Raw genomic sequence first — 27405 nt, forward strand, 5'->3', positions numbered from 1 at the left:
GCGCCATCTATTGCCCAATAGTAGAACTTTTAAATGAACTCTCGAGCGTTTATGTACTGAATTTGTTATTTCAAAGAGTGTAGCAAGCGATTCTTGTGCTTACTGATAGATGGCATGTTATAAGACCTAAAAAGAGACATCTAGTAGCGATATATCAAACTATTAAATTTCAACAAACTTGAAATAGATGGCGGTTTATAACCGACACGCGACGCTCTTATTTCTCAACTTTTCTAGTCGTGTTGTGTTTGTTATGTTATGATAAGAAACTATGAAAACAGCACCGAAATGATCGTTATAATTGTTTATTTTGAAAACAGTACGTAGATAATATTTTAATGCACAAGTGCGGCTTATCTTAATTTTAAATGCGTTTTATAATAATATGACATCAAAGATAACATCTTCAGCTTCACCGATCAGTTCTCGTAGTGCAGGAAGTCCTGGAAAGTAAAAGAAAAACAGATTTGTACTATCAGCCGTACAGTCTGGCAAAAAAGAGTAGAAATTAAAAAGTGGCAACACTGTAGTGTCGTCCCTTTCAAACCAATTTATATAAGTAAACGGGACGACACTACAGTATTAGCATTTTATATTCTGTACTAGTTTATATTATATAGTATTATTCCAAGCTTAACAACGTAACGGCTTAATAAAACAATATGGCTAATACAGTGTACCAACGTACGATGATTGTAATATTAGTTCTAATGACAGTGCGTAGGGCTGATATATGTTATCTGTGACTCTTAGCTTTTGCCGGTCAACTTGTGAAGTATGGCGGTTAAATGAGAAACTTGCTTTGTAAAACGAATATTAATTATAAACCTGTCAAGAAGAACATCGTCTTTATATTTGAAAGCAGCATAATAATCCCCAGAACAAGGCTCACAGGGTGGGCTTTCAATTCAGAAGCCGGGATATGTTGGAGCAGCTTGCTTTGAAACCGACGCCCGCTAGTTGGAAAAGACGCTATTTCTATAAATTGGGAGCCAGAGGTCTGATAATTCCAATTATTTTCATCTGTTTTCACCGTGTTTTGGCAGTCAGAGAAGTGATTATTCACTAACAAATCTGGGAGTTGGAGAAAGTGATATCCGTTCAAGGAAAACTAACCTATTTGAACAAACTTTACACTACTTACTGACGTCCACATAATAAAAGAATAAGATAACATAGCGTGTTTTGTGTCGTGAATGTACTAACAAGAGCATGTTTCATGTGTTTATCTTTTGTTCGTGTGCGTAATTTCTTTTTTTTGTTATTGAAATGCTTACAGTAACTCCAATAGCTGTAATAGTACCAAGCGATTAATAGTATGTGTTTGGCTTCTCGTGAGCGTACCTATTGATTGTGAATGGAAATCAGTTTTAAGGAAATTCTGGTACATAATTGTTACTTTTGAATTTCACTCTGAATTACTGGTTGTAACTATCATGTTATGTGTATGTGGATTTGTTTTCATATTGTCAGTTTAAACAGTAAAAGTGAAAAATGGGAAGATTCCATGGTTGTAGTAGAAAGTGTGACAGAAAAAGTAAGGAAAAGTCAAGTGCAAGGCAAGGCAGTACTATATCAAATATCAGTATGCACCATAATATAGACAAGTGAGTAGTAGGTCTCTGGATATGGATTGTTGTAATAGTCATTCATCTCATTCACATAGATGGTAGCGAGGTTTGCCATCAGATATTTTCACACAGCATAGAAAATTATTATCATGATAAAATGGCATTAGGTAATAAGTGAGATAAAAATAAGAATAAGAATAAATTTTATTATCAATAAAAACACACAACAGAATATGTCAGGGGTCTCCAGGTCTCCACACAAGGCTACGCCTGTATCGAGGGGAACCAGTTACAGTTAAAATTATTGAACTAGTTACACAATAAAGTTACAATTACAAATAACAAACTTAAAGAGAAGCACGAAGCTGCTATGTGATATGCAATAAACGATTTCAATTTCACTTAAATACAAGTAAGAGAAAATATACAATCTTATTGCAAGGTATGGAAACTAAACTTAAAGTATTTTAACTACAATATCTTCTGTCTCGGCATAAGTAAGTGAATGTAAAAATTTAAATAAGATTATTTTAGCTTCTATAATGGTAAATATTTAAGGTTGCAGTGTTTAAGCAAAGCGTTGTAAGTAGTCACTCTGACTCTTTCCCCAAAAAGTTTCCCAAAGGCGGAACGGACTTCTGGAATTGGTAAGTTAAAGATGCGTTTATTAATTAAAGAACTATAGCAAGGCAACAATTTTGAGAATTTGTGTGTGTGTAAAGAGATTTTCATTAAAAATAGCTGACATACAGTTAAGACCTTGGCTTCGGCGTAGAGATCTATGGTTGGAAATCAAAAGGGTTTTTTAAGCATCAATTTTAAAACAGAGTGTTGAGCCCTTTCAATTTCCAGCATAGAGGTCTTTTGCCGCACTTCCCCAAACTGTGAACTGTGATGCAGTAGCTAATCACAGACCGACAGAGCGCGGTGTAAACTAATTTAAGTACAGAATCATCGGCAGTGTTACGAAGCTTTTTAAAAATAAATATGGATTTTCTTATTCTAGCAGAGAGTTTGTGAATGTGGTTTTTGAAATTCAGTTTTTCATCTACTAATAGACCAAGATATTTTATTACATCAGTATTCTGTATTGAATCACAGTTACAGGAGTTGGAAATAGGGTAGTCTGTGCATGAATGGAATTTTATAATGGGGTGAAAAGTAAGCACTTAAATGTCAAAATGTTTCAGGGTCGAATCATGCCGTCCCTTTCTAATATATGGCACTATCCCTTTCGGCTATTTAGGGTTGTCAAAAATCAAGTGATTATCTTATCTGTGGTCGTGCACGCAAAAGGAAGTCAAGTGGTGCCAACCCTAATAATTGCTCGGAGCAATGCTGAGCCGAGCGGAGCCGAGTTTGACCGAAGTCAGGAGTTTCGCACCCCTGCTTTGGTTCAGAAATCACAAGTTTCGGCAAGTTTATACCACAAATATCACGGGATTCACTATAATAACACTTGTGCATAAAGTTTGTTTGATAATAATTCACTGACGTTGATATTTCTTGATCGAAACATTGTAGTTTTTTTTCATCAAAGTAAAAATGCGAGACGTAATTTTGGATGATGGCGGTAGCAGAGCCACCTAGCGAAAAAAAAGATATTCAGTAAAAAGGCTGGTTCAGGTAACATATAAAAAAAAACATAGGTAATAATTTCAAGTAAATTTATATTAGCAGGGTACAATACCAGGCATAATAAAGTTGATTTTGAAAGCCTGAGCTACCAAGCATCCTGAGAGAAAGAGAGAGAGAACTGATGTTTGAAATTTACTCATGGACCCGGTCAGTCCATGTCACCTTAATAACTTTATTGTGGGGTTTATGCAATTTGTTAGTTAATCATGTAGGTAGGAAAGTAGTGACCATAGAAGTAGACAATGTCAGAATGATAATTTAAGTTTTATTTATTACTGTAGTATGTTATAGAATGTTGTTAAAATTATTGATGACTTATGTTTGTATGAAATTAGTAAAAATGTTTTCCTGTTCAAGTCCTGTAATGTTTATGTATAGACTGCAGTGTTGTACACGGTTACCCCTGATGGATTATGTACAACAGGGATGTTTCCTGTACTTAAAATAAATTATTTCAAACCGTGCATGAAATAAAGCACCAGATAATTATTAGAAAAACATAGATAACAGCTATTTTTAAACACAATTTGTATTTCATAAATCGGATTGAAATATAAAAAGTAGGTGAGTTTACCGTGACGTCACTATATTTGTTTTCATATAAATTCCATATTAAAAAAATCGTTTTGACAGTTCTAAAAAAAGAAGCTGATTTGACTAGTAGGAATGTAGCCTATTCATTGGGCTCACAAGCTATTGCAGGCACTTTAGTGGCAGTCAGTTAGCGCCTTATGAAAGTAAATTATACTCTACAAATTATTAAAACACTGACTGTTGTGTACTCTATGTGTATGTGTCCTTTAGGATGATTTAGGAATATATAAACTTTGCTAGACCCTTAAAGTAATAAATGGTTGAATTGCCATTTGCAGCACAGTTAGTAAATATGATTTCATACCTAGAGTTGCGCAATGATATAATTTTATGTCCGGTACAAGTTGATGTAGAACTTAATAGAGAGGGTACTAAACTAATAAACAAGGTGGTAAGGCTTAAAATATTTTTTTTGTGGGAGATAAGTATTCTAGTATACATACATAGTGATTCAGAGTGAAAGCAGAGGGTAAATATGTTTACTATCACAACAATTGATATATGTTAATAATGTTAAAGATGTTATTAAATAAAAGATAATGATGATATATGTGAAAAGTAAGCTTGAGTCAGTCATTAACTATAGGAACTAAAAGACCGAAATAGTTCTTTTGACCGAGAGCAGAGCACTCTCTGTAGTGAATGAGCAGGCACAAGCCTAGTGAAAAGGTGTGATCATGATCAATTTGAGGTTTATTAATCATAATTTAAAATAAAGTAGTATTCATAGCTGTTGCAAAATTGAAATGCTTAGCAAACTAATATTTGTGATAATAACTTGGATTTTGGAATACAAGAGAGTCAAGAGACTTAAAAACTGAAATTATGCATGTGACTGTTTAAAATATTACCTATTTATCTTTGTGTTGAAATTGTGATGAGATCACTACAAGAGTAACAGTAATATGAATATAATGAAATTGTGAAAGATATATTCAATTCAATACAACTGGTTATGAAGTGAAACAGAGAAACTTATATTATTAAGAGATAGTTAAGTACCTGACCAGTGAAGATGTTCCCTAATATTTATTTATTTTATATATAGGTACTTATCCATGATCATTTAAAAAAAAAAGTGAGTTAGAGAATTTTGTGACCTTAAAGAGAAGTACTTATTGTATAATAATTTGTAACACAAGAGTAATTATTATAAGAGCGAATTTTTAAAGAATAATACATTTTGTAACCTTAATGAGAAAACGTATTGTATAATAATTTGTAACACAAGAGTAATTATTATAAGAGCGAATTTTTAAAGAATAATACATTTTGTGACCTTAAAGAGAAAACGTATTGTATAATAATTTGTAACACAAGAGTAATTATTATAAGAGCGAATTTTTAAAGAATAATACATTTTGTGACCTTAATGAGAAAACGTATTGTATAATAATTTGTAACACAAGAGTAATTATAAGAGCGAATTTATAAAGAATAATACATTTGGTGACGTTAAAGAGAAAAAGGTATTGTATAATAATTTGTAACACAGGAGTTATAAGAGCGAATTTATAAAGAATAATATAGCAATTTGGTAATATGTCAAACAATAAAGAGTGATTCAGTATAAAAGACATGCAATTATTAAATTTGAGTGAGCTATATATGGTACATGTACATACATTAACAGTGAGGCATTGCAGGTGGAGAGCTGCAATGATGTAGTAAATGAATAATAGTGAATCAATGATATGTAAATTCATTTATTTTTGTATTCAATGAGTAACAGTGAGGCAATGGTATGTATTATGTACCTATTGATATAGTAAATGAGTAACAGTGAAACCAATAACATATTGGTCCATGTATTGATGTAACGAGTGACAGTGAGTTAATGATATATGTGAATCCATGTATTTTTGTATAAAATGAGTAACAGTGAGTAACTGACATGAGTCCATGTATTGATATAGTAAATGAGTAACTGAGTCAATGACATGTAAGTCCATGTATTGATCTATTAAGTGAGTATCAGTGAGACAATGACATGTTAGTCCATGTATTGATGTAACAAATAACAGTGAGTCAATGATAAATGTGAATCCATGTATTTTGTATTAAATGAGTAACAGTGAGTCTATGTAATGATGCATTAAGTGATTAACAGTGAATGACATGTGAATCCACATAATGATGTATTAAGTATCAGTAAGTCAATGACTAGTGAACCCATGTAATGATGTATTATATGAGTAACAGTGAGTCCTTGTAATGATGTATTGATTTAAAGTGAGTCAATGACATGTGAGTCCATTTATTAAGTATCAGTGAGTCAATGACAAGTGAACCCATGTATTGATGTATTCAGTGAGTAACAGTGAGTCCATGTAATGATGCATTAAGTGATTTAAAGTGAGTCAATGACATGTGAATCCATGTATTAAGTATCAGTGAGTCATTAACATGTGAACCCATGTATCGATGTATTAAATGAGTAACAGTGAGTCAATGGCATGTGCATCTGAATCCATGTATTGATGTCGTTTATAAGTAACAGTGAGTCAATAACATGTGAATGTATGTATTGATGTAACAGTGAGTCAATGACATGTAAAAGCATGCATTGATGTAGTTTGTAAGAAACAGTGAGTCAATAACATGTGAAGGCATGTATTGATGTAGTTTATAAGAGTGAGTCGTTGCAGGCATTTGAGGAATGCCTGTAGTGATATAGTTCATAAGTTGAGTAATATTGATTCTATTGTTCTGGTGTGCATTAAGTATGTATAATGTGGATTACTTATGTTTAACTCTTTAAAACGCAGAGACGCGTTGTACTCCAGGATTGGCCGAATATTAGCATTTTATATTCTGTACTAGTTTATATTATATAGTATTATTCCAAGCTTAACAACGTAACGGCTTAATAAAACAATATGGCTAATACAGTGTACCAACGTACGATGATTGTAATATTAGTTCTAATGACAGTGCGTAGGGCTGATATATGTTATCTGTGACTCTTAGCTTTTGCCGGTCAACTTGTGAAGTATGGCGGTTAAATGAGAAACTTGCTTTGTAAAACGAATATTAATTATAAACCTGTCAAGAAGAACATCGTCTTTATATTTGAAAGCAGCATAATAATCCCCAGAACAAGGCTCACAGGGTGGGCTTTCAACAGTGTTGCCACTTTTTAATTTCTACTCTTTTTTGCCAGACTGTAAATTAAGTGCACGGCGACTTATCAATGAATTCATTCATAATTTCTCCATGCAATTTCGCAGCTTACTGTATAGTGAGCACTTAATTGCAATTAATTTGAGGTTGATTTTTATTGCGTATATTTATTATAAACGCTCACTCGTTTTGATTGCACATTAAGTAAAAAGATTCAGTTGCAAAATTCCATTATAAAGATAGCTGATCAGACTATGTGCAAAAAGTATGTAAAGCATGACCAGGATTATATGATCACGCGCCATCTTGCGGAATTTCACTGAAACGAATTTTTTCATACTATACTGAACTGTCATCCTATACAATGAGAATAACAGCGCCCTCTTGACAATGATCATAATTTAGAGATGCAACGGATATTTGTTTGGCCGGATACCGGATACCGGATATTCGGCCTAGTCATCGGCCGGATATCCGGTATCCGGCCGCCGAATATTCGGCCGGCGTAATTATATCTACATTTCGGTTTTTCAGGTGCGCATTGTGCAGGCTTTGATCTGTTTCGTAGTGAAAGTTCGCGTGGACTCATTTCTAGGTTCGAAAATGAGTGCGCGTGCAATAGTGGAATGTTTAAAATGTTTAAAATAATAAACGAGTACGATTATGACCGTCACTGTTTCTTAAATCCAATTTGTTGACTCCAAAATCAAGCAGAATTACTATCCGGTATCCGGCCGGATAGTAAAAAGAGGGCCGGATACCGGATAGTAACCGGATATCCGGTGCATCTCTAGATCATATACATTACTGGTCAGACTTTACCATTCTCTAGTTAATAACAACAAGAAAGATATATACCTCTAAGTATATGTAGAAAAATATGCCGTAACAGGTAACGGGCACTTTTATTAGACGCGAACTGCAGAGATATATACAGGGTGATCAATCCAAATGGGTCAGTAGGGAGAAGTCAGAAACTATGAGAGATAGCGATATCTGTTCTTAAGTAGGAACCATGGCTTCGATTTTAGATTTAATAATAATGACATTCACACTTTTTTTTTAACTCTCGTACATAACCGGGAATCGAACCTGGTCAATATTCTTTATGTAATAGCGTGTAGTATTTGTTTCTATAATTGATCCTGAAAGTATAAGGACTAAATTTGCTATGAAATCTTGTGTAAACATTATACTGAAATGTCCACAATTTAAATAATTTGCAAAATGTTGTCATTAATATGCATCGGTCATCATTATGAATCATTTATCTGAATAGACCACTTATGCATATCTTATCTGCATCGATGTTAAGCATTACAAATTGCGTTTATTTAAAATTAGAACACATTCGTTCAGCGGGCGTGCCAATTTATTTATAATTTGAAAATGGAACACTTATTAACTTTTACCCAAAAGAATTAATCTTTGCATCCAGGAAAATGGCTACCATTTTGAACATTTACGGAAATAAAAAAATTATCTTATTGTTGGGTTTTTCTTTCAATTACTTAAACAATATTTAAAATGTGTTCCTTGTGACTTATGATTCGCACCATCAACAATAACAACGAAAAAACTTGCAGTTTTTATACCTAACATTGTTTACAGAAACTTCGACCAGGTTCGATTCCCAGTTATGTATGAGCGTTAAAAAAAAAGTGTGAATGTCATTATTATTAAATCTAAAATCGAAGCCATGGTTCCTAAGAACAGATATCGCTATCTCTCATAGTTTCTGACTTCTCCCTACTGACCCATTTGGATTGATCACCCTGTATATCTCTATTTAGAAAAGTCTTCCAGTGTGGTAGATACTTTTGGCCAGTTATTTTATCTGGCCTACCAAACTTATTTCTATATTGTACTATCAGTTAACTATAGATATTGTACCTACCTACTATCATATGTTAAGGTTGATATGAAGACTCACTATAAGGAAACAAGTCCCAAAGATAGCCGCCTTGACATGCACCGACGGTAGCGTCAGCAGAGAATCTGATCTCGCAGTGGTCAGCATCGTAAAAGAGTTCTCCCGCCAATCCACCCCATATATCATACATTACGGCCTGGCCACAACATTGCGCGACTGGCTTCGGCTAAGACGAAAACCATGGGTGGAAACGAAAGGTCCAATCGCTGTGTCTCGCTCCAAGCTCCACCCTATGGTTGTCGCCTTAGCCGAAGCCAGTCGCGCAATTTCGTGGCCAGGCCGAAGGTTGATGAAGACTCACTATAAGAAAGCAAGTCCCAATGATAGCCGCCTTGACACCGACGGTAGCGTCAGCAGGGAAGCTGATCTCGAAGTGGTCAGCATCTGAGAAGAGATCTCTCACCCACCCCAGCTATCAGACGTTAAGGTTGATATGACTTACTATAAGGAAACAAGTTCCAATGATAGCCGCCTTGACACCGACGGTAGCGTCAGCAGGGAAGCTGATCTCGAAGTGGTCAGCATCTGAGAAGAGTTCTCGCACCCACCCCAGCTATCAGACGTTAAGGTTGATATGACTTACTATAAGGAAACAAGTTCCAATGATAGCCGCCTTGACACCGACGGTAGCGTCAGCAGGGAAGCTGATCTCGAAGTGGTCAGCATCTGAGAAGAGTTCGCGCGCCAGTCCACCCCAGCGCTTGGCGATGACACCAACTTGTTGCTTCTTTGTATTGTATAACTGGAAACAAAGACAAACTAGGTTTTCAACTGTCGCAAAGCTTAGATCGGGTTATAATTATTAATTATCTTCCTTTTAAAGGTTAACTTTAAGCCCTTAGGTAGTTGTATTTTTTTTTATTTTATTTAAACAAGCTAGCATATCCTACAGCTTGGCAAAAAAGAGTAGAAATTAAAAAGTGGCAATACTGTAGTGTCGTCCCTTTCAAACCAATTTATATAAGAAAACGGGACGGCACTACAGTGTTGCCACTTTTTAATTTCTACTCTTTTTTGCCAAGCTGTACATGATATTATGAAGAATAGAAAATTCTCAAAATAAAAGTAAGCCCGTGGCAATTAGATTTAATGACTCCCGTCCACGGAATTTTAATCATTATTGCTTGTTGTCACAAACCAGATAGGAAGAAAAAAGCTAACCCTGATCTCTTACTTTAAAATCAGCATCTCCCGCAGTAGCCATAGGTCCCTTGACCCTCAGCATAGGACGATCATTGGCATCATTGATGTTAAGTACAGGTTTGAAGAAGGTGACCTCCTGTCGGACCACGCTGATGAGACTGCCACACAAGGTTACGTCCATCTTGTCGGGGCCGAACGTGTATGGACGGCGGAGGCGAACTACCTGGAATTAATGAAGATCCAATTGAACAGAGCGTATTTAAGTTGGACTTGAACTGCCGTCCTTAAGGCCACAGGTCCACCACTAACCCGGATTTAACCGGTTAAACCTGGAGTTACCATGGTTACCACTGTTACCAGTACAATTTGACACTGGGTTAACTGTTTAACCCCTTAACCTAAGGTTAGTGGGAGATGGGCAAAATTTATTCGAATGACGAATACCGAATAAGAATAACAAAATTTATCGCGAATGACGAATAAAAATGTCGGATGATTATTCGTATTTGAATAACCGCGAATAATTTATTCGTCGAATGAATTACCACGAATAATTTGTTTCAATAAAAGGTAAAGGTAAAATTAAAGGTAGGTAGGTAAAGGTAAAGGTAAAATCAAACTTCTATAAAATTATGACGTTTAAAATAACACTTGCACAGCGTGGGCTATCAAAATCGGCAAAAATGCAGGCTTTTATTGGTCTAACTCTACTTCATCACCACAATGTAGAGTCTGTGCGGAAAGAGAAGAGCCGTGGAATGTATGGGGTCCAATACATTCCACGATTCTTCTCTTCCCGAACAAACTCTAAACATAAATGGTCAGCTTGTTGACTCGTTACTTCATCAGCTTATGCAGTTTGCACCCGACACTAAACATACCCATTAAACGGGGTGTGGTGGATCGATGGGGTCAACCCAAGGCCAATCATGATTGACTGAAGAGGTTAGTGCCTGGTTTTGAGCCACGGACCACTTACAGATACATGTGCACATTGGGGACAGTTTCCAAAAACTTGAAAGTTATTAGAACAGGTATCTAGAAAATTTTATAAGTACCTAGTATTAAAGGGTATTTTTTCGTGGTTTTTTTAATGGAAAGTTTCGTTTCCCGTACAAATGTGTGAGATATTTCCGAATGCTTACTGTGTGAAAAATTTAGCAATTATGGAAACATGTTTCGCTTTATAAAGCGTTTACAAGTAGGTACTATACGACATCAGGACATCACCTATTGGCGCTCTTTGACTTGTTAAGTATACAGGGTGTCCCAAACTTATGGGACATGAAGAGGAAGTACCTTAAATATCGTAGATAGTGTATTTTGCTCAAATAAGACTTTATGTTATTTTATAAAGTTAGTAATTCTGCATTCATAGATTTTCTAAAGATTACTTGCTTCGTCTGGGAATCGAACCGACTTAAATGTCAAAAAAAAAACACCCTACTTTTATGATGCCAATCGAAAGAATAGCTAAAAAATAATAACTCTGCTTAAGTAACATTGTATTTTAAAAGAAAGGAACAACGTGAAATTAATCATTTTAATCAAATTAAAAACATACATTAAACTGCCGTAGTCAATTAAGTGGGTATTTTTTTGTAAATTAATTAATTAAATGCTCAAAATGTGATCCCTCTTGTCTTACGAAATTCGCTGTTGATTTTCTTATCATTTTATGGTGAACACTCGATGTGATATGGCACAATTCTGTTTGCAACTCGCCCACGTTCTCGTATCGCTTTTTGTATAGCATATCTTTCACGTATCCCCAAAAGAAGAAATAATTCACCATAAAATGATAAGAACATCAACAGGCAGCGGACTCATTAAAAGATTGGCCATTTGCGTAAGACAAGAGGGATCACATTTTGAGCATTTAATTAATTAATTTACAAAAAAATACCCACTTAATTGACTACGGCAGTTTCATGTATGTTTTTAATTTGATTAAAATGATTAATTTCACGTTGTTTCTTTCTTTTAAAATACAATGTTACTTAAGCAGAGTTATTATTTTTTAGCTATTCTTTCGATTGGCATCATAAAAGTATGGTGATTTTTTTTTTGACATTTAAGTCGGTTCAATTCCCAGACGAAGCAAGTAATTTTTAGAAAATCTATGAATGCAGAATTACTAACTTTTAAAAATAACATAAAGTCTTCTTTGAGCAAAATACACTATCTACGATATTTAAGGTACTTCCCCTTCTTGTCCCATAAGTTTGGGACACCCTGTATACCTAGGTATTAAAATTACCACACTGAGAAAAAAAATCGTTTAAAACAATTGAAATTAAACTAACGTTTAATGTTTTAATCAGTTCCATATGAGCCCATCGAACCAAGCAGTTGAGTTTACTGTTTGTACGCTATGTACGAACGAACTTACATTTGATATTGTAATATAAGTTAATCTTAATGAAATCATTATCACTTTAATGTGTGCTCGATAGATCATATTTAACACTAGAACGTTAGATATTTTAACACTAGTTTCCATATACATTTATAAGGTGTGTAAAGTCAGGAAAAACCCGCAACTATACACTTCTATCCTAGATCAGACCCGCCGTTACGAATCTAGGTTCAAAAATAATCTAGTTACAGTGTCAGGATCTACAATTAAATTACACAGCACAAGTCCACACGCTATGACAATTAAAATTTATAATAAATTGAGTGACACCTTAAAAGGAGAAAAGAACAACACAGTATTTTTTTTACAATTAAGAAAGAACTTAGTAGACAAATGTTACTATCATATAGAGGAGTATTTCAGGAACAAAGATGTTTAGTGCGCATAAGATTTGTATTTATTGTTATTTATTATCTATTGTAATTAGGTTAATTTAGTTTTTAAGTTCTAGATAACAAGTTTTCTGCTATGCCCCACCCGGGTTTAATAATATGACGTGTATATTTTGTATACTTATGTTATTTAGCATGAATAAATGAAATGAAATCATCATCATCATCATCATCTCAGCCATAAGACGTCCACTGCTGAACATAGGCCTCCCCCTTGGACCTCCATTCGTACCGGTTGGAAGCGACCCGCATCCAGCGACTTCCGGCGGTAACAAGGTCGTCTGTCCATCTTGTGGGTGGACGTCCTACGCTGCGCTTGCTAGTCCGTGATCTCCACTCGAGCGTTTTTCGACCCCATCGGCCATCTTCGCTGCGTGCAATGTGGCCTGCCCATTGCCACTTCAGCTTGCTAATCCGGTGGGCTATGTCGGTGACTTTAGTTTGTCTACGGATCTCCTCATTTCTGATTCGATCACGCAGAGAAACTCCGAGCATAGCCCTCTCCATAGCTCGTTGAGCGACTTTGAGTTTTGAGATGAGGCCGATAGTGAAAGACCACGTTTCGGAGCCGTAAGTCATCACTGGTAACACACATTGATTAAAGACTTTCGTCTTGAGGCACTGAGGTATGAGGTAGAAATGAAATGAAATGATATTTTTTCAGTGCACGCAGTTGAATTTTACACCATTTTATACTATACAATGCAGCCTATGTTTACCCTTTAACGTATTTTTCTTGTAGATAAGAGTTGTTTAATCTATATAAGTACCTAATAGACGATCAGAAACGCGGACCCACCTCAAATGAGCGATCACGCACCAGTACAGTTTTTGTATGGGGCTCGGTGACCGTTATTCTAATACTCCCTCTACTGAAGTGATCTGTGGTCAAGTATTAGCATTTTATATTCTGTACTAGTTTATATTATATAGTATTATTCCAAGCTTAACAACGTAACGGCTTAAGAGCGCTCTTACAAGAAAAGTCGAAATAATGCAAAATTGATGATACTAGTCGACGAAATTCAGGACTTTGCGCTCATTATTAGAAACAATGAGTACTTGTTCCAGTAAAAGCGTCTTCTTATCTTTATAAATATCGTTGTAAATATTAGAAAAAGGACTTATTAAATTAGTAATGATTTTTTTTCTGATGGTCGTTTCCGAAAAACCCCGTGAAGCACTGAATGGCGAGCTCTTATTTGGAAATGTTGAGAATTTTACTCTGCTAAACCTGGCTATTTTGTATTACTAATACCCTGTACTTTAGGCATATCAAACTATATTTTTCCTACATACCTTTGAGAAAGAGAAAATCAAAGTAAAACGAACTCGATTTTCTCTCCGAAACAAGTGTCAATTCCTTCGAAAATCTACTTAATATCGAAGTCATTTTCATACTCAAGCAATCTGCAACGTTTGCTTATACTGTTGGTATACATGAGTGTTTATGAAATTCTACTATAATTTTTTGGCAATTTTTTGAAAACTACTCTATATTACCGATGACGCGCGCTGCGCCAGCTCAGTGCCGCGGCAGAGCTTGTAGAGGCAGGACGTGTGTCGGTCGGCTCCGCACATTTTCAACGGCGACGACGAGGTTTTTTATCATTGTGTGCGGCGGGCGCCGTGTAAAACGCTATACTGTGTGCGTGTAAACCGCAACGAGAGACTTTGATCCTAGCACTGTTTTTATAGTATTATAATTTATAATGGTACATTTGAATAAACTACCGGACAGGATTAAAAATATTTGAAACGACCTGACATTCTATATGTATTTATTTGACTCAAGATAGTACTCAGGGTCTGATGATGGAGCCGGAAGGTGGTCACCGGTACCAATCAACCATGCAACTAAACCACTTCGCGTTTGGGCTCGTTTGATTCGGCTCAACAAGATCTTTGACTTAAGATAGTACTCAGGGTCTGATGATGGAACCGGAAGGTGGTCACCAGTACCAATCAACAATGCAACTAAACCACTTCGTGTTTAGGCTCGTTTTATTCGTCTCAACAAGATCTTTGACTTAAGATAGTACTCAGGGTCTGATGATGGAGCCGGAAGGTGGTCACCGGTACCAATCAACCATGCAACTAAACCACTTCGTGTTTGGGCTCGTTTGATTCGTCTCAACAAGATCTTTGGCACAAGATAATACTCAGGGTCTGATGATGGAGCCGGAAGGTGGTCACCGGTACCAATCAACCATGCAACTAAACTAAACCACTTCGTGTTTAGGCTCGTTTGATTCGTCTCAACAAGATCTTTGACACAAGATAGTACTCAGGGTCTGATGATGGAGCCGGCAGGTGGTCACCGGTACCAATCAACCATGCCACTAAACCACTTCGTGTTTAGGCTCGTTTTATTCGTTTCTATAAGATCTTTGACACAAGATAGTACTCAGGGTCTGATGTTGGAGCCGGAAGGTGGTCACCGGTACCAATCAACCATGCAACTAAACCACTTCGTGTTTAGGCTCATTTGATTCGTCTCAACAAGACCTTGGACACAAGATAGTACTCAGGATCTGATGATGGAGCTGGAAGGTGGCCACGGGTACCAGTCTACCATGTAACTGAACCACTTCGTGTTTGGGCTCGTTTGATTTGTCGCAACAAGATCTTTGACACAAGGTAGTACTGAGGGTCTGATGATGGATCCGGAAGGTGGTGACCGGTACCAATCAACCATGCAACTAAACCACTTCGTGTTTGGCTTCGTTCGATTCGTCGCAACAAGAGCTTTGACACAAGTTAGTACTCAGGGTCTGATGATGGAGCTGGACTGTGGCCACGGGTACCAGTCTACCATGTAACTGAACCACTTCGTGTTTGGGCTCGTTTGATTTGTCGCAACAAGATCTTTGACACAAGGTAGTACTAAGGGTCTGATGATGGATCCGGAAGGTGGTCACCGGTACCAATCAACCATGCAACTAAACCACTTCGTGTTTGGCTTCGTTCGATTCGTCGCAACAAGATCTTTGACACAAGTTAGTACTCAGGGTCTGATGATGGAGCTGGACTGTGGCCACGGGTACCAGTCTACCATGTAACTGAACCACTTCGTGTTTGGGCTCGTTTGATTCGTCGCAATAAGATGTTTGACACAAGATACTACTCAGGGTTTGATGATGGAGCTGATGATGATAGACAGGTACCCGTCGCCACCTTCGCGCTCCATCATCAGACCCTGAGTACTATCTTGTGTCAAAGATCTTGTTGAGATGAATAAAACGTGCCTAAACACGAAATGGTTTAATTGCATGGTTGATTGGTACCGGTGACCACCTTCCGGCTCCAACATCAGACCCTGAGTACTATCTTGTGTCAAAGATCTTGTTGAAACGAATAAAACGAGCCTAAACACGAAGTGGTTTAGTTGCATGGTTGATTGGTACCGGTGACCACCTTCCAGCTCCATCATCAGACTCTGAGTATCACCTAGTGTCAAAGATCTTGTTGAGACGAATCAAACGATCCTAAACACGATGTGGTTTAGTTGCATGGTTGATTGGTAATGGTACCTTCCAGCTCCATCATCAGACCCTGAGTACTGTCTTGTGTCAAAGATCTTGTTGAGACGAATCAAACGAGCCCAAACACGAAGTTGTTTAGTTACATGATAGACTGGTACCCGTGGCCACCTTCCAGCTCCATCATCAGACCCTGTGTATCTTCAGTGTCAAAGATCTTGTTGAGACGAATCAAACGAGCCTAATCATGTTACTACATGGTTGATTGGTATCCGTTACCACCTTAATCATCATCAGATCCTCAGTACCAGTTCGTTTTTAAACCCTCGTTGATACAAACTTTACAACCTATAGGTACCAAATGCAATGACGAAACATGTAAATAAGCGAGTAGGTACCTATAATTTCTTTCGAGTAATATACCTTCATAAGTACGAGTATGGGGCTATTCATAAATTACGTCGTTTCAAATGGGAGGAGTGGGGGGGGGGGACAGGACTTCGGATGATGGTAACATGACGTAGGAGGAAACAGATTCATCCGAAGCTTGATTTTTGGATGATTTGAGGGGTGGGGGGGTCAAAAATCGTCAAAAATAGATGACGTAATTTATGAACAGCCCCTATGTACATTTGCACTGCATTTAGTATTTTCGTACTTACCAAATAACAGTTTTAGAACTTTAAAAGTTAAGTACAGTTAGTGTTGTTATGGTTGATTTCAATATGCTTCGCGAAGGATCAAGAATGTTTAATCCATCATTGTAGTGCGAGTGTGGTAGAAGGGATCGGCGTACTGAGCTCGCACGGCCTGCCGCAGCGCGTAAAATACCTAAACTCGCTCAACGCCGAAATGTAATAGCGCTCTTAATAAAACAATATGGCTAATACAGTGTACCAACGTACGATGATTGTAATATTAGTTCTAATGACAGTGCGTAGGGCTGATATATGTTGTCTGTGACTCTTAGCTTTTTGCCTGTCAACTTGTGAAGTATGGCGGCTAAATGAGAAACTCGCTTTGTAAAACGAATATTAATTATAAACCTGTCAAGAAGAACATCGTTTTTATATTTGAAAGCAGCATAATAATCCCCAGAACAAGGCTCACAGGGTGGGCTTTCAATTCAGAAGCCGGGATATGTTGGAGCAGCTTGCTTTGAAACCGACGCCCGCTAGTTGGAAAAGACGCTATTTCTATAAATTGGGAGCCAGAGGTCTGATAATTCCAATTATTTTCATCTGTTTTCACCGTGTTTTGGCAGTCAGAGAAGTGATTATTCACTAACAAATCTGGGAGTTGGAGAAAGTGATATCCGTTTAAGGAAAACTAACCTATTTGAACAAACTTTACACTACTTACTGACGTCCACATAATAAAAGAATAAGATAACATAGCGTGTTTTGTGTCGTGAATGTACTAACAAGAGCATGTTTCATGTGTTTATCTTTTGTTCGTGTGCGTAATTTCTTTTTTTTTGTTATTGAAATGCTTACAGTAACTCCAATAGCTGTAATAGTACCAAGCGATTAATAGTATGTGTTTGGCTTCTCGTGAGCGTATTGATTGTGAATGGAAATCAGTTTTAAGGAAATTCTGGTACATAATTGTTACTTTTGAATTTCACTCTGAATTACTGGTTGTAACTATCTTGTTATGTGTATGTGGATTTGTTTTCATATTGTCAGTTTAAACAGTAAAAGTGAAAAATGGGAAGATTCCATGGTTGTAGTAGAAAGTGTGACAGAAAAAGTAAGGAAAAGTCAAGTGCAAGGCAAGGCAGTACTATATCAAATATCAGTATGCACCATAATATAGACAAGTGAGTAGTAGGTCTCTGGATATGGATTGTTGTAATAGTCATTCATCTCATTCACATAGATGGTAGCGAGGCCTGCCATCAGATATTTTCACACGGCATAGAAAATTATTATCATGATAAAATGGCATTAGGTAATAAGTGAGATAAAAATAAGAATAAGAATAAATTTTATTATCAATAAAAACACACAACAGAATATGTCAGGGGTCTCCAGGTCTCCACACAAGGCTACGCCTGTATCGAGGGGAACCAGTTACAGTTAAAATTATTGAACTAGCAAGAAAGAAAATATACAATCTTATTGCAAGGTATGGAAACTAAACTTAAAGTATTTTAACTACAATATCATCTGTCTCGGCATAAGTAAGTGAATGTAAAAATTTAAATAAGAGTATTTTAGCTTCTATAATGGTAAATATTTAAGGTTGCAGTGTTTAAGCAAAGCGTTGTAAGTAGTCACTCTGACTCTTTCCCCAAAAAGTTTCCCAAAGGCGGAATGGACTTCTGGAATTGGTAAGTTAAAGATGCGTTTATTAATTAAAGAACTATAGCAAGGCAACAATTTTGAGAATTTGTGTGTGTGTAAAGAGATTTTCATTAAAAATAGCTGACATACAGTTAAGACCTTGGCTTCGGCGTAGAGATCTATGGTTGGAAATCAGAAGGGTTTTTTAAGCATCACTTTTAAAACAGAGCGTTGAGCCCTTTCAATTTCCAGCATAGAGGTCTTTTGCCGCACTTCCCCAAACTGTGAACTGTGATGCAGTAGCTTATCACAGACCGACAGAGCGCGGTGTAAACTAATTTAAGCACAGAATCATCGGCAGTGTTACGAAGCTTTTTAAAAATAAATATGGATTTTCTTATTCTAGCAGAGAGTTTGTGAATGTGGTTTTTGAAATTCAGTTTTTCATCTACTAATAGACCAAGATATTTTATTACATCAGTATTCTGTATTGAATCACAGTTACAGAAGTTGGAAATAGGGTAGTCTGTGCATGAATGGAATTTTATAATGGGGTGAAAAGTAAGCACTTAAATGTCAAAACACTTGGTCACAGAATAGTTAATAGTAGTATCATACAGAAAGGAAACTTCCTACAAAACCGAAGTTTGACAGCGTTTCAGGGTCGAATCATGCCGTCCCTTTCTAATATATGGCACTATCCCTTTCGGCTATTTAGGGTCGTCAAAAATCAAGTGATTATCTTATCTGTGGTCGTGCACGCAAAAGGAAGTCAGGTGGTGCCAGCCCTAATAATTGCTCGGAGCAATGCTGAGCCGAGCGGAGCCGAGTTTGACCGAAGTCAGGAGTTTCGCACCCCTACTACAAATATCACGGGATTCACTATAATAACACTTGTGCATAAAGTTTGTTTGATAATAATTCACTGACGTTGATATTTCTTGATCGAAACATTGTAGTTTTTTTATATCAAAGTAAAAATGCGAGACGTAATTTTGGATGATGGCGGTAGCAGAGCCACCTAGCGAAAAAAAGATATTCAGTAAAAAGGCTGGTTCAGGTAACATATATAAAAAAAAAAGGTAATAATTTCAAGTAAATTTATATTAGCAGGGTACAATACCAGGCATAAGTTGATTTTGAAAGCCTGAGCTACCAAGCATCCTGAGAGAAAGAGAGAGAGAACTGATGTTTGAAATTTACTCATGGACCCGGTCAGTCCATGTCACCTTAATAACTTTATTGTGGGGTTTATGCAATTTGTTAGTTAATCATGTAGGTAGGAAAGTAGTGACCATAGAAGTAGACAATGTCAGAATGATAATTTAAGTTTTATTTATTACTGTAGTATGTTATAGAATGTCGTTAAAATTATTGATGACTTATGTTTGTAGGAAATTAGTAAAAATGTTTTCCTGTTCAAGTCCTGTAATGTTTATGTATAGACTGCAGTGTTGTACACGGTTACCCCTGATGGATTATGTACAATAGGGATGTTTCCTGTACTTAAAATAAATTATTTCAAACCGTGCATGAAATAAAGCACCAGATAATTATTAGAAAAACATAGATAACAGCTATTTTTAAACACAATTTGTATTTCATAAATCGGATTGAAATATAAAAAGTAGGTGAGTTTACCGTGACGTCACTATATTGGTTTTCATATAAATTCCATATTAAAAAAATCGTTTTGACAGTTCTAAAAAAAGAAGCTGATTTGACTAGTAGGAATATAGCCTATTCATTGGGCTCACAAGCTATTGCAGGCACTTTAGTGGCAGTCAGTTAGCGCCTTATGAAAGTAAATTATACTCTACAAATTATTAGATCACTGACTGTTGTGTACTCTATGTGTATGTGTCCTTTAGGATGATTTAGGAATATATAAACTTTGCTAGACCCTTAAAGTAATAAATGGTTGAATTGCCATTTGCAGCACAGTTAGTAAATATGATTTCATACCTAGAGTTGCCCAATGATATAATTTTATGTCCGGTACAAGTTGATGTAGAACTTAATAGAAAGGGTACTAAACTAATAAACAAGGTGTTAAGGCTTAAAAGATTTTTTTTGTGGGAGATAAGTATACTAATATACATACATAGTGATTCAGAGTGAAAGCAGAGGGTAAATATGTTTACTATCACAACAATTGATATATGTTAATAATGTTAAAGATGTTATTAAATAAAAGATAATGATGATATATGTGAAAAGTAAGCTTGAGTCAGTCATTAACTATAGGAACTAAAAGACCGAAATAGTTCTTTTGACCGAGAGCAGAGCACTCTCTGTAGTGAATGAGCAGGCACAAGCCTAGTGAAAAGGTGTGATCATGATCAATTTGAGGTTTATTAATCATAATTTAAAATAAAGTAGTATTCATAGCTGTTGCAAAATTGAAATGCTTAGCAAACTAATATTTGTGATAATAACTTGGAATTTGGAATACAAGAGAGTCAAGAGACTTAAAAACTTAAATTATGCATGTGACTGTTTAAAATATTACCTATTTATCTTTGTGTTGAAATTGTGATGAGATCACTACAAGAGTAACAGTAATATGAATATAATGAAAATGTGAAAGATATATTCAATTCAATACAACTGGTTATGAAGTGAAACAGAGAAACTTATATTATTAAGAGATAGTTAAGTACCTGACCAGTGAAGATGTTCCCTAATATTTATTTATTTTATATATAGGTACTTATCCATGATCATTTTAAAAAAAAAGTGAGTTAGAGAATTTCGTGACCTTAAAGAGAAGTACTTATTGTATAATAATTTGTAACAACAGGAGTAATTATAAGAGAGAATTTTTAAAGAATAATACATTTTGTGACCTTAAAGAGAAAATGTATTGTATAATAATTTGTAACACAAGAGTAATTATTATAAGAGCGAATTTTTAAAGAATAATATATTTTGTGACCTTAATGAGAAAACGTATTGTATAATAATTTGTAACACAAGAGTAATTATTATAAGAGCGAATTTTTAAAGAATAATACATTTTGTGACCTTAATGAGAAAACGTATTGTATAATAATTTGTAACACAAGAGTAATTATAAGAGCGAATTTATAAAGAATAATACATTTTGTGACGTTAAAGAGAAAAAGGTATTGTATAATAATTTGTAACACAGGAGTTATAAGAGCGAATTTATAAAGAATAATATAGCAATTTGGTAATATGTCAAACAATAAAGAGTGATTCAGTATAAAAGACATGCAACTATTGAAATTGAGTGAGCTATATATAGTACATACATTAACAGTGAGGCATTGCAGGTGGAGAGCTGCAATGATGTAGTAAATGAATAATAGTGAATCAATGATATGTAAATCCATTTATTTTTGTATTCAATGAGTAACAGTGGGGCAATGGCATGTATTATGTACCTATTGATATAGTAAATGAGTAACAGTGAAACCAATAACATATTAGTCCATGTATTGATGTAACGAGTGACAGTGAGTTAATGATATATGTGAATCCATGTATTTTTGTATAAAATGAGTAACAGTGAGTAACTGACATGAGTCCATGTATTGATATAGTAAATGAGTAACTGAGTCAATGACATGTAAGTCCATGTATTGATCTATTAAGTGAGTATCAGTGAGACAATGACATGTTAGTCCATGTATTGATGTAACAAATAACAGTGAGTCAATGATAAATGTGAATCCATGTATTTTGTATTAAATGAGTAACAGTGAGTCTATGTAATGATGCATTAAGTGATTAACAGTGAATGACATGTGAATTGATGTATTAAGTATCAGTAAGTCAATGACTAGTGAACCCATGTATTGATGTATTATATGAGTAACAGTGAGTCCTTGTAATGATGTATTGATTTAAAGTGAGTCAATGACATGTGAGTCCATTTATTAAGTATCAGTGAGTCAATGACATGTGAACCCATGTATTGATGTATTCAGTGAGTAACAGTGAGTCCATGTAATGATGCATTAAGTGATTTAAAGTGAGTCAATGACATGTGAATCCATGTATTAAGTATCAGTGAGTCATTAACATGTGAACCCATGTATCGATGTATTAAATGAGTAACAGTGAGTCAATGGCATGTGCATCTGAATCCATGTATTGATGTCGTTTATAAGTAACAGTGAGTCAATAACATGTGAATGTATGTATTGATGTAACAGTGAGTCAATGACATGTAAAAGCATGCATTGATGTAGTTTGTAAGAAACAGTGAGTCAATAACATGTGAAGGCATGTATTGATGTAGTTTATAAGAGTGAGTCGTTGCAGGCATTTGAGGAATGCCTGTAGTGATATAGTTCATAAGTTGAGTAATATTGATTCTATTGTTCTGTTGTGCATTAAGTATGTATAATGTGGATTACTTATGTTTAACTCTTTAAAACGCAGAGACGCGTTGTACTCCAGGTTTGGCCGAATATTAGCATTTTATATTCTGTACTAGTTTATATTATATAGTATTATTCCAAGCTTAACAACGTAACGGCTTAATAAAACAATATGGCTAATACAGTGTACCAACGTACGATGATTGTAATATTAGTTCTAATGACAGTGCGTAGGGCTGATATATGTTGTCTGTGACTCTTAGCTTTTTGCCTGTCAACTTGTGAAGTATGGCGGCTAAATGAGAAACTCGCTTTGTAAAACGAATATTAATTATAAACCTGTCAAGAAGAACATCGTCTTTATATTTGAAAGCAGCATAATAATCCCCAGAACAAGGCTCACAGGGTGGGCTTTCACAAGCTATAAAGACAACGCTATCTCGAAAGAATTGTTACTGCCTTGACCTTACGAGAAAATGGGAGAACCCAAAGAAAATTCGACGCAAAAGGGTTATTACTTCGAACCTTTTTGAAAGAGAAATGTTTCAGTAGGTTTATCAAAGAGAATTGAGTATAATAGAGGCTTATTTTCATAGTAAATGTTGTAGTCACTGTAAATGCACTGCCATCTTTCGACACGGGACTAAAACTTTTAAAATGCCATTTGACTTTGATCCTTGTTATTATTAATATTTCAATGAAAACAACCATTGTAAAATTTTCAGGTTATATATCAAATGTTAATAAAAACTGTCATATTTGTTTACATTATTTGCCATTTCTATTGAACTCTACTATGAAATGAAATGATTTTTTTTATTTCAGGCAACTATACGGCTACCACCAGTTTTGACATTGACATATTAGCTCGCGTCTATGTAAATTACTTTCTATACATCTCTCTTGCACTAATATGCGAGTACGAGCGAGATGCATAGAAAGTAAGTTACTTAGACGTGAGTGAATATGTCAATGTCAAAACTGGTGGTAGTGGTACTGGTGGCATGGGCTGAGTTTAGTCGTTTTTAGGGTTCCGTACCCAAAGGCTAAAACGGGACCCTATTACTAAGACTCCGCTGTCAGTCCGTCCGTCTGTCACCAGGCTGTATCTCACGAACCGTGATAGCTAGACAGTTGAAATTTTCACAGATGATGTATTTCTGTTGCCGCTATAACAGCAAATACTAAAAAGTACGGAACCCTCGGTGGGCGAGTCCGACTCGCACTTGTCCGGTTTTTTATAATATGTAATATAATACATATTATAAAAACGACTAAACTATAAGCTATACACGAAGGCGTTTTCCTAAGGTACTTCATCTATATAGTCCCAGAAATCTAAGGTTGAGTAATGTCTAGTTTTCAACACATACGTTGAAAAATAGTCTAAACTACTAACTTCTTTATCCTGTGTGTCATAAATGTTAATCTCAAAAGCGCGGTCCTTCCCGCCGAACAGCCGGTTCAGTGCGCCGGAGTTCTCCTTGGCGTACAGAATGACAGCGCCATCTGGTGCCACCACCACGTACTTGTTGTTAGAGAAACCAGTCACTTTCTGCCTGATCGTCACGCTGTGGAGGCCTTCGAGGCCTTTGATGCCTGAAATAGAAATGTAAATTAAAATTAAGAATACACACACTACACTACACTAGCTACTACAGATCAGAGTTGGGCAAAAATTAACTTGAATAAGAATAAGAATAAAAACAGAAATTTTATTCTTATTCAAATCGAGTTGAATTAGAATAATTCTTGCACTAGTTATTTTAGAATAAAATTAAGGTGAATAAATCATGTGACTTTTATTTTAAATGCGGAATAAAAAACAGAATAATTATTCTAGAAGTAGGACTATTCTAAATAAGGTTTTATTCAATTAAAATGTTATTTAGAATTAAGTTAATTTTTGTAGTACAATCGGTTATATTTATTTTTGTAAGTTGATTTTCACCCTTCTATTTAAAAGTCGGATTGAATTGATATTTGTTACTTTAGTTTAGGTACAGTACACATTGAAGAGTTCCGCTATACACTATCTAGTTCTATCCTCCGATCAGGATGCTTAGCCAATATGCCAAACGTTAACGCTCCGTGGAGTTGCGTAGGTATAGTCTCTCTCTATCACTCTTACATATCAGTGCGATAGAGAGACAGATAGCGTTTCGTTATCGCAGCGCAAACGATCGGCATGTTGGCTACGCACTCAAGGTGCCTAGTCAAGATGACAACTTTTCTTTTTAATTTAATAACCAAATCATTAGGTAAAATTTAGCTGTTCTGGGGGCCTAGCCAAGATGCCAATCGCTTGTGCTCCGACAACGAAGCACTTCCTGTCTCTATCACTCTTACATATTAGTGCGATAGAAAGACAGAGATAGCGTTTCGTTCTCGTAGCGCAAACGATTGGCATGTTGGCTACGCACCTAAGGTGCCTAGCCAAGGTGACATTTTTTGTTTTTAATTTAATAACCAAATCATTAGGCACAATGTAGCTGTTCTGGAGGCCTAGCCAACATGCCAATCGTTTGCGCTACTACAACGAAACGGTATCTGTCTCTCTATCGCACTAATATGTAAGAGTAATAGAGGCAGAAAGCGCTTCGTTGTCGGAGCGCAAACGATTGGCATATTGGCTAGGCCCCCAGAACAGCTAAATTGTACCCAAAGATTTGGTTATTAAATCAAAAACAAAAATTGTCATCTTGGCTAGGCACCTTGGGTGCGTAGCCAACATGCCAATCGTTTGCGCTACGACAATGAAACGCTATCTCTGTCTCTCTATCGCACTAATATGTAAGAGTGATAGAGACGGAAAGCGCTTCGTTGTCGGAGCGCAAGCGATTGGCATGTTGGCTAGGCCCCCAGAACAGCTAAATTTACCTAATGATTTGGTTATTAAATTAAAAACAAAAATTGGCATCTTGGCTAGGCACCTTGAGTGCGTAGCCAACATGCCAATGGTTTGCGCTACGACAACAAAACGCTATCTCTGGCTCTTTATCGCACTAATATGTAAGAGTGATAGAGACAGAAAGCGCTTCGTTGTTGGAGCGCAAGCGATTGGCATCTTGGCTAGGCCCCTAGACCAGCTAAATTTAACATAATGATTTGGTTAGTAAATTAAAAATAATACGGTTACTGAAACTATGCGACAGTCAATTTGTAAGATTTTATTCCATAAAATGGGTATGAATTAGACAAAAAAGTAACTACTATTACATCTACCTAACTATACGTAATTAGTACCTATACGGTACCCAGACCACATTTTTATTCGTGGAATATTATTTCGAATAAAAATCATGATTATATTTATTTGATTAAGAATATGTTATTCTCATTCAATTTTTTCTCATACGAATTATTCCCGACCAAAATTATTTGAATATTTTTGACGGGAATAAAATCGAGATGATTTTATTCCGACAAATTCTTATTCAAATAATGATTTTATTCTTGAATGCCCAACACTGCTTCAGATTAGAAATTATTTTATGAAGGTAGGGCACTCAAGGTCTATTAACACATAGCTTATTATTACATTATTTTTGTATATGACTGTTTGTTGCCTAAAAAAAAAAGAATATATATATTTATCGAATTATCCGAAAGAATAGCGGACGCCACCAGTGTTCGTAGAGCTGGCAGCTTCCTCGCACAAAGAATAAGTATTGCGATACAGCGAGGAATTATTCATATTTCATACTGAAAATTGAGTAATACTTGGTAATACTGACTGAACAACTTTTTCTATTGGATCAACTCCGAAACCTCAAAAAAATGGCTGACTGTTTGTTAGGTTGTTGTGGCTGGTGTGACATTTTGACCGATCAGGTGACGATGTTTTCTATCTACTTGCTTTTGGTAGCTGTAGTTACCAGCCTTCAGCCATATGATTCGCTATTTTTTTGCATTTTTGGGGTGGTCCCATGGTGGTGTATAAATACAGCTCACAATTTTTTTCTAAGGGTTAAATAAAATACCCTGTATATTTGTGAACTCAAATATTTACATAATATTATTTTTAAACCATAGTGCCATCCACTTACCTAAATGTGACGCGGTCGCCATTTTGTGATTATTTCACAGTCTTTCAGATTACAGTTAACTATTTCACTTTAAGTTTTTGACTACCACTTCATAATTTCACTTTTATCTTAATTATACTTAAAGTTATTTTCTTACACGATTATGGCAGCTCACTGTTTCGAAAACCTTAATCTTATAACCCTCCTTTTGCGTTGCCGTAGTCGGGTAAAAATACCTTAATCTGGAGAACGATTCAGATTTCGCCATTTGTTATGGTTTTGACTGGTTTTGATTTGATATGATCTTGACGATCGACTTGGTGATTGGCGTCTTACTTCATTTCGTATGCGGAGGTTTTCAGAAAAAGTTCACCATTTACTTTTTTTCGAAAAACCATCAACTTTTGGGTTATTTAGACTCAGAATCACGAGTACTATTGAA

At 35.8% G+C, this 27405-nt stretch overlaps 1 protein-coding gene across 1 annotated transcript; it reads right to left on the reverse strand.

Annotated features, from left to right (window-relative positions):
- Positions 1-289: 289 nt before the first annotated feature.
- Positions 290-27137, reverse strand: LOC134790113 (phospholipid scramblase 3-like). The gene is made up of 5 exons (XM_063760896.1): positions 26985-27137; positions 24335-24534; positions 10034-10225; positions 9161-9601; positions 290-443 (listed from the first exon to the last, which is right to left on the reverse strand). Exons 1-4 carry the CDS (start codon positions 27004-27006, stop codon positions 9416-9418), a joined length of 600 nt encoding a protein of 199 aa, XP_063616966.1. The 5' UTR covers positions 27007-27137; the 3' UTR covers positions 290-443; positions 9161-9415.
- Between the last annotated feature and the right edge of the window lie 268 nt (positions 27138-27405).

Source organism: Cydia splendana, chromosome 4, assembly GCF_910591565.1.
Source record: "Cydia splendana chromosome 4, ilCydSple1.2, whole genome shotgun sequence".
Lineage (NCBI taxonomy): Eukaryota > Metazoa > Arthropoda > Insecta > Lepidoptera > Tortricidae > Cydia > Cydia splendana.

What these genes read in the sequence shown, in the direction of transcription:
- LOC134790113 (XM_063760896.1), bottom strand. Translation starts at nt 27,006, where the DNA reads ATGGCGACCGCGTCACATTTAG. An exon ending in ATGACACACAGGATAAAGAA is followed by an intron (nt 10,226 to 24,334) that starts GTTAGTAGTTTA and finishes CATTAATTCCAG; the next exon opens with GTAGTTCGCCTCCGCCGTCC. An exon ending in CGGGAGATGCTGATTTTAAA is followed by an intron (nt 9,602 to 10,033) that starts GTAAGAGATCAG and finishes CTTTGTTTCCAG; the next exon opens with TTATACAATACAAAGAAGCA.